The sequence below is a fragment of the Narcine bancroftii genome, chromosome 3 (genome assembly GCF_036971445.1).
Source record: "Narcine bancroftii isolate sNarBan1 chromosome 3, sNarBan1.hap1, whole genome shotgun sequence".
NCBI lineage: Eukaryota > Metazoa > Chordata > Chondrichthyes > Torpediniformes > Narcinidae > Narcine > Narcine bancroftii.
This window is the reverse complement of record NC_091471.1, coordinates 183,798,352-183,810,427: the sequence shown is the minus strand read 5'-3', so window position 1 is coordinate 183,810,427 and position 12,076 is coordinate 183,798,352. Positions and strand designations below refer to the sequence as shown.

Below are 12,076 nucleotides of genomic sequence, written 5' to 3'. Positions count from 1 at the left end.
TTTTTCCTGCCGTTTGTTATTGAACGTAAAGGCAACTGTTCATTGGTCAGTCAGAAGGGTAAACAGTTTTCAGGTCAGATAGTCTCTCCAGTGGCACACAGCTTCCACTATGGCCTGGGCCTCCTTCTCAATGCCTGAGTGCCGAAGTTCAGGGCTCTGGAGGGTTTGGGAAAAGAAAGCCACTGGCCTGCCCACCTGGTTGAGCTTGGCAGAGAGGGCAAAGTCGAATGCATCACTCTCTACCTGGAAGGGGATGGATTACTCCACAGCATGCATCGCTATCTTGGCGATGTCGCCCTTGATGTGTACCACATCTTTCCACCGACAGGGGAAAGGTGGTAGATTTCATCAGGGGGCGGGCTTTATTTGCACAATTCGGGGCCCACTGGGCATAATATGAAAAGAAGTCCAAGTACCTTTTCAGGATCAATGGGAGTTCCAACAGGGGGTGCATGCGGTCAGGATTGGACCCAATGATGCCATTCTCCACCATGCAACCCAGGATGGCCAGCCTTGAAGTACTGAACCCACACTTTTTATGGTTATAAAGTAGGTTGCGGCTTTTAGCTGTCTGGAGAAATTTCTCCAGGTTAGCATTAAGATCCTGCTGGCCACAAATGGTAACATTGTCCAGGTAAGGAAATGTGGCCTTGAGTCCATAGTCATCCACTTTTCAGTCTATCTCCCTCTAGAAGACAGAGACCCAGAAAGGGACTCAGAGGAAGTGATAGAGGTGACCGTCTGTCTTGAAGGCAGTGTTCAGGCTGTCCTTTGGAGGGATTGGGAGTTGGTGATAGGCTGACTTGAGGTCAATAATTGAGAAGACCAGGAACTGGGCAATCTTGTTCACCATGTCAGCAATGTGGGCGAGTGGGTAGGCATCCAGCTAGGTGAAACAGTTTATTGTCTCGCTGTAGTCGATTACCATAGAATGTTTCTCTCCATTCTTAACAACAACCACCTGTGCCCTCCAGGAGATAGTGCTGGGTTCTATGATCCCATATGACATCTGCTTTGATGAAGGCTCTGTCCCCAGGGCTGTATTGTCTGCTCTTGGTGGTGACAGGCTTGCCGTCGGGGGTGAGGTTCTTGAACAGGGGCAGCAGTGGGACCCAGAGGGTAGAGAGACCACAGGTTTTGTTTGGGGGGGGAGGGGGAATCAGGTGGTTTAAGAATTTTGCTGTTGCGGATGGGGTGTGGGGTGTCAAACCGCATTTGAACGCTCTTTAGCTGGCATTGGAAGTCCAGTCCCAGTATGACTGATGCGTAGAGCTGTGGCATGATAAGATGTTTAAAGTTCTTATACTTCATGCCTCACACGGTGCAGCAGCCATGGAACTCAGCCACGTGGGATTTGGAAGCCAGAGAGACTTTACATTTTTCCGGGGTTATCATGAGGGAGTAGTGCTGCACTGGGGCTGGATGAATGATGCTCCCTGTATCAAATAAACAATTCATGTCACAGCCATTTACATCGATGTTCATCGTGGCTAGTTGACGTGGTCTGTCCTGATTCAGGTTAATCGAGGCCAGCATTTGATCACTGTCTGAGTTGGTTTGGGGACATCTGCCAAGATGGTTGCCCCCATGTAGCGCAAGTTGAGCCATTTCCTGTGATGCCGGAGGCAAAGCAGAAAGTGGCATTGTCCAAGATGACAGTGGCTGCCGGCCACAGGCAGAGCTGCTGGAAGCGGGTTGAGTCCTACATACTTTCCCATAGTGTCCCTTCTTCCTGCATGCGAGCATTTAGCATTTAGGACCGGGCAGTTCTTTCAGAGGTGCTTTGCATGTCTGCAGAAGTAGCAATTTGTGTGCTCGATGGCAGCAGTGGAGACTTGCGACCCTGAATCCCAAGATGGTGGCGCCCGAGCTCCCCACATGGCGGTCATGTTCCCCGAGGAGAAGACCTCTGCAGTTTGCTGTGTTGTCTCAAGTGCTTTAGCCAGATCAACTACTTTTTGCAGGCTTTGATCGCCCTTTTCCAAAAGTCGCTGTCTGACGAGATCAGTCTTGAATGTAGCCACACATGCATACTTTCAGGCCTTCTAGAGGGACAGCAGCTGAGACTACTCTGCAGTCACAGGCTCGTCTCAGCTCCCACAGGATCCGCATGTATTCCTCAACCCACTCACCAAGCACTTGTCTATGACTGCCCGAGAGAAATCTGGCATAGATGATGTTCGTCAGGGTCTGATACTGTTTCTGCAGGAGCTCAATTGTGGCCGAGTAAGTCGCGCAGTTTCTTATTATCTGGAAGACTCAGTGGCCGACCTGAGTGAAGAGTAGATCTCGTTTGTCTTCTTCACTCTGCACATCGTTACGTCCCATGAAAGCATTGAGGCAGTGCAGCCATTGATCGAATTTGATTGAGGCCTCCGGATCTTTATGGTCGGTGTCCAGTTTATCCACCCATATTGCCTTGTCCATGATCCCAAAATTTAAGGTGATTAAATTGTAGCTCCATCGATCAATCACATTAGGCAGAGAGTTGTGATTAATAGGCTTTAATCATCTTGAGACATCAACACATCTCACATGTTGCTGGCCTGGTTCCAAGGCAGGCACTGAGCGACGAGTTTGGGTATAACAGCCTTTATAGGGATTTCCGGGGGGGCGGGGGTGGAGGAGGAGGAGTCACAGGTTCAGGGGGTGGGCCAGCTCATACAGTACATACAATGCAAACAATACAGTGCTATTTTCCACACACCACTTTGCTTGACCCAGTTTGGAGGCATTGGAGAAAATGTGAGGTAAAAGAACTTGTTATGCTGAGCATACATTGCCGATGATTGAGAGCAGAGGAAATAAAACCTGAGCAAATCTTCGAGATATGGAAAGAAATTAGGAGCCTGTCCAACATGGAAGGTGATGACTCAATCTGAACAAAAATGTTATTTGTAGAGTATATACCTAACATAGCCTAAACCCAAAGCATTTGATCAGGTCCCATGAGAGAATCTAATGCAAGTCTTGCCTGCTTTATGTCCCTCAACTGGGCTAAAGATTTATTTCAGTTCCAGTATCACTTCAATGTATATAAAACTAGAGACACAAAGTATGCTTTCCTGTGACAGTTTCACATGAGCAGTTACAAAGTACTTCCTATAATTTTAATCAATTAGATAATCAATCTTGATCCCATTTCAGCCCATATAATGTCATAAAAATGGCTGCATATATATTTTCAGGAGAGCTATTTACAAGATCATTCATCCACACAGAGAGTGAAAGTTTGGCTACACATGCAGTATCTTAACACTCATTGTTCATGTGCATCCATTCCAAATATTCATGCCAAAGTTTCTAATGGTTGCAATATTTCCTTTACTCATTCATATATCTGACTTACGGAAGTGGAGGCCAGGTCATTGGGTGTATTTTACGTAGGGATTGATAGTTCTTGATTAGTCAGGGCATCAAAGGTTATGGGGAGAAGTCCAGGCAGTGGGGCTGAGAGAGAAAATGATTCAGCTCAATTTGACTGGCGGGGCTGACTCGATGAGATGAATAGCCTATATTTAATCCTATGTCTTATGGTCTTATTTATTATTCAGATTACACACGTTTTAAGTACATTTTGCCAATTTTCAGAGGCGTATTGTAGAATTGATATAATCACAAGATCAAAGATGTAAAAGAAAGTGGTGGAAAGGTGCATGGTTATTCCCACATTCTATCACTTTTTTTCGCATGCTCCTACCAAGTTTGATCCTTTCCTCAATGATAATCATGATCTTGCCTCTGTGTAAGTATTATGAATTCCTGGTACTTTCGGAAGACACGAGATGTTAATGATATACTGAGTGGGTATTGTGCCATTAGGCGGGATTAAATGGAGACCCCCTTCTGAAGTGATATTCTTTACAGGTTATCTCAGCCTTTAACTGGTCCTATGGCCAATAGTCAGATTATTTGCCTCATTGTTGTTGTGTGATCTGGCTCTGTGCAAGTTGCTTCTAAATTACAACAGTGACTTTCTTTTGGAAGTGTCTCATTGGTTATGAAATGGTTTGCAATGGCCTGAGTCATAAAAGGCACAGCATTAATAGAACTTCTCTCATTGCTGGGCATCACATTGCATGCAAGTGAAGTATTAAGTTCTGAAACAGAATAGAGTCACGAAAACGTCACAAAATTTGTTGTGTTGCGGCAGCAGGTGCAAAGTTGCTAAAAGTTACAATTCCTTAAATACAAGATTTTTGAAAATAAATCATTTGTGGAAAAAAGAGAAAAAAATGAGGTAATGTGATTGGTTCATTGTCAGTTCAAAAAGACATTGTCAGAGAAGAAGCTGTTTTTGTAATGTTGAGTGTTCATCTTCAGGCTCTTGTACCTCCTTCCTGATTGTGGCAGAGAAGAGGGCATGGCCTTGGTGATGAGAGTCCTTGATGATAAAAGCTGCTTTCTTGAGACACCACCTTTTAAAGATGTCCTTAATGGAGTGAAGGCGAATTCCCGTGATGGTGCTGGTTGAGTTCAGAGCTCTCTGTAGCTTTTTCCTGTCCTGTGCATTGGCAGCTCCGTACTAGACATCGAATTAGTCAGAATGCTCTCCCTAGTGTCTTTGGTGACATAGAAAATCTCCTCAAATTCCTCACGAAGTTTAGCCACTGGCAAGCCTTCTACATGATTGTGCCAACATGAAGGCCTCAGGATAGATCTTCAGAGGTGTTGACCCCCAGGAATTTGAAATTTTTTTACCCTCTTCACTGCTGTCCCCTTGATGAGGATTGGTTTGTGTTCCCTTGATTTCCTTACAGTTTACAAAGATGTAAAAAAGTTAATAAACCATCATCTATAGGAAGCCCACTACCCAGCCTCCACTTATACATTTATAAACATTTTATTTTTGAAGTGTGACATGCTTGAGTTTCCATCCTCCGGTTTATCCTTTTACTTTTAAACCAAACTGCTGCTCAGCAAATATTACAACAGAAGTTCAACTGTAGTTTCCTTGACAACTATCAGTGCTCATTCTGCAGTGGTAATTGTACATATTTACTTTCCGTTGATTGTCTTAATTTTGGCTTACTAACCACGCTGATCGCTGCTGAAAGAAGTGACCAAGGTGAATCATCTGAACTTAACTGATGGTGACTTATGTGAGATACTGGTCCAAGGGTCATTACTGTGGTCACATTACCTGGACTTTGACTGACAGCTTGGAGCCACTGCTTGTGCTGGATTCCGATCCACATACTAAAGGCTGAGCTGCTCATGGAGAGGCAGGTAGCCACTTTTCTGTTAAAGTGTGGGAAACCCAGTTCGACCATGGTCATGATGAATCTTGTAAGTCTAATGGAAATAAGGATAAAAAGAGCTGAGGCTCTTTTACCCCTCCCGCCATCATTTTATTCAGTCCCTCTCCTCCAACATTTTATTCAGGGGCCTGTCTATCCTTTGTTCTACCATGATGAAAGGTTCAGGCCTGAAACGTTGGTTATGTATCTTTATCTTTGCAATGTAACGTACATAGTTTGACCGACATAGTTTGTCTTTACTACAATAGTGTCTGCAGACTTTCGTGTTATACTGTTACCCAGAGCTGCCAAATGAGGAACCACCCAAATTGCCTTCCCCAAATGATGACTGTGGCATGGTTTTGGAACACCTCAATTGTGGGAGAAGGGAAAATGCTCTTTGAACTTGAACTTCAAAGACAGCAATAATTGTGGTGATAAAAATTTTAAACCAGTGCTTCTCAACCTTTTTCTTTCCACTCACATACCACTTTAAATATTCCCTCTGCCATTGGTGCTCTGTGATTAGTATGGGATTGCTTAAGGTGGTATGTGAGTGGAAAAAAATGTTTGAAAACCACTGTTTTAATCATCCCTAATTGATTCCTTTTGTGCCCAGATTCATAACTCCAAAGGAAATGGTCATTGTCTGTGCTCAATGAAAGACTGACATTTGCTAACCAGACTTTACCTCAGCACATGTCAAGTAACCTTAGGTTACTTTTCCAATGGTAGAGATTGAAAAGCAACTACAGATTCTGTAACAACACTGTGAATCAATATAAAGTTCATTTGATTGGGAACTATTTATTAGTAACTAGATTACTCCATTCAAACTGAATCAAACTCAGAATTTATTGTCATGAACATGGGTCATGAAATTTGTTATTTTGCAACAACATTATTATGTGTATTACAGGAGCAAAAATTGCATTTCCGTAAATATAATAAAAATAAACAACAGTGCAAAAAATAGAAAAAAATGTGAGGTAGTATCTGTGCTTCATTGTCCATTCAGAAATCGGATAACAGAGGGGAAGAAGCTGTTTTCGTAACATTGGGTGTTCATCTTCACGCACCTATACCTCCTTCCCAATGGTAGCAGTGAGAAGAAGGCATGGCCTGGGTGGTGAGGATCCTTGAGGTTGAAAGCTACTTTCTTGAGACACTGGTTCTTGTAGATACCCTTATAGATGGGGCTCACTGAGTTTACAATCCTCCAGAGCAGTGGTTCTAAACCTTTTTCTTTCCACTCACATATCACTTTAAGTAATCCCTATGCTATAAGTGTTCTGTGATTAGTAAGGGATTGCTAAGTGAGTGGGAAGGGAAGGTTGAGAATTACTGCTCTAGACACAATTGTTACTGAAATATTTTGCTTGAGAAAACTTGTCATTGGCCCATTTCCTTTGGAGTTATGAAACTGTGCACATAACAAGTCAATTAGGGATGATTAAAACAGTGGTTTTCAAACTTTTTTTTCCACTCACATACCACCTTAAGCAATCCCTTACTAATCACTGAGCACCTATGGCACAGGGAATACTTAAAGTGGTATGTGAGTGGAAAAAAAAAGGTTGAGAACTAGTGCTCTATAGAGCTTTTACCTGTCCTGTGATTGGCACCTCCATACCAGTGATGGAACCAGACAGATGGCTCTCCATGGTACACCTGTATATATATTTGCAAATCTTTAGTGATGTACCCAACCCATCAAGCCCCAAATGAAATATAGCTGCTGGTGAGCCTTCTTCATGATTGCATTGATGTGATGGCCCCAGGATAGATTTTCAGAGATGTTGACAGCCAGGAATTTGAAGTTCTTTACCTTTTCCACTGCTGACTCCTTGATGAGGACTGGTTTGTGTTCCCTTGCTTTCCCAATCCTGAAGTCGAGAATAAATTCCTTCGTTTGGCTAACGTTGAGTGCAAGGTTGTTGTGGTGACACCACTCAATTAGGTGATCTGTCTCACTCCTGTATGCTTGGATCAATTAACAGGTTAGGAAGTAAATTTCTATCCATGTTTAATTATATCCTGAAATAGAACCTTTGCCACTACTAATACTAGTTGAAATATTGCTTGGAAGTTATTGCTTTTCATCTGAATACCCCTCAATACATGTGAAGTGGGGGACTACCTCCCCTCCCTCTCCATTCAGAATGTTTTCACCTACTCCTTTCACCTCACCTTTTTTCCTTGTACCCTCCTGCCATATCCACCTATGGCCTTTTGGCCCTGTGCTCCTCTCCCTACCTCTCCTTCCCCATTTTATTCAGGCACTTGTCTTCTTCTGGCTTTGAGGAAGGGCTGAATCCTGAAACGTTGATGATATCTTTACCTTTGTTACATAAAGAACGCTGCATGACTTGCTGAGATTCTCCAGAATTTTTGTGTGCATTAAAATAATATTTCACTTAATATCTCAGTCCATTGAATTAAATAATCAATGACCCAAGTTCTATTCATTGTTATGCAGCATCATGCATTGTATTGCTTGTTTAATTATATTATTAATTGCTCCTTTGGTAGCAGAATGTTGAAATTCAATTTAGATCAATAATCTTAGACCAGAGGCAACCATGTCAAACAATCTATTTGAAAAAAAATCATTCCGACATCTCAGGTTATGAGACAGTGACAGGCAAAGTAATGATTAAACTGATAGAGTTACTAATTCTGGAAAACTCTCATTCAGGCTCCAAATTCACATGCACATCAGATGTTTTAAATTAAATTATACATACATCTCCGTATCAGGCCAATTTGGCCTTACAAGTCTGTGCTGCCCCTTTTACACCCAATTTACCTTCACACCAGTATGTTTTTGAAGGGTGGGAAGAAACTGGAGCACCTGGAGAAAACCCACACAGACACAGGGAGAACGTACAAACTTCTTACAGACAGCGCTGAATTCGAACCCAAGTCCCGATCGCTGGTGCTGTAAAGAAGATGTGCCTTTATGTTTGGAAATCACAGAATAACAACAGCATTATCTTGGAGAGAAAAGAGCAAATTATCAGAGATATTTTGATTCAATATTCTAGATTATTTTATGATCATGTAATAAAACAGAAAATGTAATATTACTCAAAATTTCCTTTTGTCTACCTCTACCATAAGGTAGACAAAGATTTTCCATCAGCATAAATTAGCTGGAGCCCCTTACAGTTAGAGACAGAGAAACAGAAGATTTTCCTCGCAGAGTCATTGAGTGTCCATGGATTCATCTCCAGTGCTCAGGCAACCTCTGCAGCCACACAGATTTTAGTCTAAATCGACAACTCGAGCTCCAGATCCAAACCTCTGACAAGATCAGGAAGCTCTCAGCACCGTCTTGCACCTCGGTTCCAATACCTGGTACCCTTCAGCCAATCTCAAGTGAGTTCTCAGCCTGAATGCGAATCCCTTGACTGCAGTCACTAGCAGCCCATGGCATGCGTGGCTTCCTCGCCTCCAGTCACCAACAGCCTGCCACCTGTGGGTTCTTCAGCCTCAGGCTCCCTTACTTGTCCGCCGCCATAGTCACCATCTTGTAGGGTCGTCTCCTCTGATGGGCTGGATATCATTTGTTTAATTGATGTAATCTACTGCTATAATTGCATTGATTTGCTTTGCTTTCAGCAATACAGATGTGCACACTGTGGCCTCATTGCTCAAGCTGTATCTGAGGGAGTTGCCAGAGCCTGTCATCCCCTATGCTCAATATGATGAGTTCCTCCTCTGCGCCAAACTCTTCACCAAAGAACAGGAGACTGTAAGAATTTTACCTCAGCTTTGACAGAAGTTCAAAACAAATTGAGACTGTGTTTACACTATAATTATTTTGATGTATTCTTCCTGTGCCCTCTCTCCACCTTGTTCCATGTACTCAGCAATGCTGATCAATAAATTGAAAGCTGGCAGCATATGCTATTTAAAAATTTAGATGTGGGTATTTACATTTTTGATTAATTTATATATTAAGTTAAATCATTGGACATGTAATCTCAACATTGATATTCACAAGTTGTGAGCGTGTACCTTGTACAGGAGTTAATTTGTTAAATTATAAAAAAAGCTGCATGTGTTGGGTATTTTGATCATTGTGAGATTGTTACCTCCTTGCATGTTGCTAAAAGTCCATTAAAGCAGACTTTGGCATTGTTAAAACAACAGCAACATTGTATGGAGATGGGAGCTGCCTTTGGGGTCAGACTGATTAACATAACAAGGCCAGTAGAAGAAAACAAAGAGAAAGTAGTCTTGTAGGGCCACAGGGAGTCAGCCTCCATCCACAATCTGGGAAGAGTACAGGCTGCTTCTGGAACATTTTGCTCTTTGAGCCAGCATCCTCAGACTTGTCCTGCAGTTTCTCTCTCTCTCTCTCTCTCTTTATCTATCTCACTTTCTCAATAGCCCTTTTAATGCTGCAACCCCACATTAAAGCCGACTCAAAGGAAAAAAAGGTGAATTTACCTTTAATGGTGATGGCCAATAATGCAGATCCAGCGTTGCCCTTATGGAGAACAGAGTCTGGACTGTCTTCCGGAGCTGAGGGAGACAGGGCGATTGGTGCAGTAGCACAACTGACACTGTGATGCCAAACATATGCACCAGCAAGTGAAGAATTAATAAAGACATTCCCTCCCACCCAAAAGAACAAAAAAACTTTAGCCATCACTCATATAAACAGAATAATGATCCTTTAGAAACAAATCATAGTTGCTATTGCCCTGTATCTGAACACACTGAGCACTTTAAAATTCGCGCTTGGGTCAGGGGCTGACGACATCATCAGGGGCTTCATTTTATGGAGGAGGTGGAGTGACTGCACACCACCTTTAAATGTCCCCTCCAAGGTGGATGGAAGCTGGAGCGTATACCAGCAGGCCCATCCACCTTCGGACATTTTATGGAGCTAAATGCAGTGATGTAAAGATGGAGAATTTCTGTCTTTACATTTGCCTTTTTTTCTCCATAAAAAGACCTCTCTCTCTTTCCCCCCCACTTTACCCAGCTCTGCATTCACAGATTCAACCCCTCCCCTCCCCCAATCAATTCTCAACTTTCCTCTCTCCTGATCTCTTTTCCATATCCAATTAACATCTTTTGTCTATTGGTCTGTACTCCTCCACCTGCCCTTTTAATTTAGGTGCCTGCCTACTTTTTATTCATACCTTGAAGAAGGGCTCAGGCCCAGAACATTGGTTATATATCTTTACCTCCTGTGGATTCAGCGAGAACTGCTGAGTTCCTCCAGCATTTCTGTGTTTTCATTCACAATCACGAGGCAGTTAACAAGAAGCTGTACAAAGCATGATTTTTCTTGTAAACACATGACAAAATGACTCGTGGTTAATGTTTGCCACTAAATGAACATTTATCAGAATTGTGTTTGAGGTGTCATCCTTGAAAGTGAATGCAAGGTAAAATACTGTGTGCCATATGTGTGGCTCGTCCACCATTCACCGCAGAAATAGAAAGGCTGTAGACATCAAACAGGCAAAATTAATAATTTCCGTTACCACACATCCTCAGTATAAAGGGCAGCCAATTGCCAATATTTTCAATTATAGACTATGTGATTTGATCTCCATAATTTAAACTATTTAGACATTATTTTCCACATAACCAGTAGATATGTGCAACCTTATCATCACTTCGTTACTACTGATGCCTCTGTTCACATCATCAACAGTGCAACTGAAAGGGATTGTTTGTTCTCAGGCAGTGACTGGTTTTATGCATTCATTAAAGTATGTTTCTTTATTTTTATAAAAACTCAAAGTAGATTGAAATATTTGAAAATTCTAGCAGGTCACTGAATATGATTTCAAATGAGTCTCCTGACTGAATGAAACATTGTACTTTAAAAATGTTGACGGCATGTATTTCTTTCACTTAAATTTAAAATTTAAAATTTATTTACAGCACAGTAGATGCCAGTTCAGGCCATTAAAACCTGTTCAGCCCAATTACACCCAAATTAACCTACAACCCCATTACGTTTTCTTTGGAAGGTGAGAGGAAACTGGAGCACCCGGGAAAATTCCCTGCAGACACAGGGAGAGAGTACAAACGCCTTACAGACAGTGCTGGATTCAAACCTGGGCCGCTTGTGCAACAGTAACACTGTGCTAACTGCTATGCTAACAGAGCCACCTAAAATTATGTATGCTCTCTCTTGGTGTTCAAATTACTTTTAAATTTTATTTACAGCATGGTAGAAGCCCATTGCAGTCAATAAAACCTGTGCCGCCCAGTTACATCCAAATTAACCTACAACCCCCATACGTTTTTTGAACAGTGGGTGGAAATTGGAGCGCCAGAAAACCCACGCAGACATGGGGAGAACATACAAGCTCTTTACAGACAGCACTGGACTTGAACACTGGGTCGCTAGGGCTGTAATAGCATCATGCTAATTGCTACATTAACCATGTATCACTTCTGAGTGAACTTAAATGTCTCCCGCAGTTTATCTTCAGCCTCTGCTTGTGGCCTCTCACTAATGTAAGAACGTTAAAAAAATAAAGAGAAATCTCCATTAAGATTGTTACTTCCAAATCTTTTTGGGAACTAACCCAAATTTCAAACACAAGCAGACAATTCTGGAAATAATCAGCAGACCAGATAGTGTCTGTGAAGAGAAGCAATGTTAATTATTTAGGTCAAATTCCTTTCATCAGGAATGATCCTGTTGAAGAATCTATTCCATCTTATAAAGGATCCAAGGAAAGGTTCTGCAAAAACTGGTACTAAACTAAATGAAATTTCCCCACTTGGACCGTATCTTACTTTCCAATCCACCATACATTTGAACGGTTTCAAACTAATGATCTCATTTATCACAA

At 42.1% G+C, this 12,076-nt stretch overlaps 1 protein-coding gene across 6 annotated transcripts in view; it reads left to right on the top strand.

The window, feature by feature from the left end:
• Nucleotides 1–12,076, top strand: part of arhgap24 (Rho GTPase activating protein 24) — a 573,751-nt gene that overhangs the window by 511,520 nt on the left and 50,155 nt on the right. For all 6 annotated transcript variants that reach the window (XM_069926054.1, XM_069926056.1, XM_069926053.1 and 3 more), the window contains one exon: nucleotides 8,865–8,997. In XM_069926054.1, coding sequence (XP_069782155.1) covers nucleotides 8,865–8,997 — 133 coding nt within the window. The remainder of the gene's footprint in view (nucleotides 1–8,864; nucleotides 8,998–12,076) is intronic.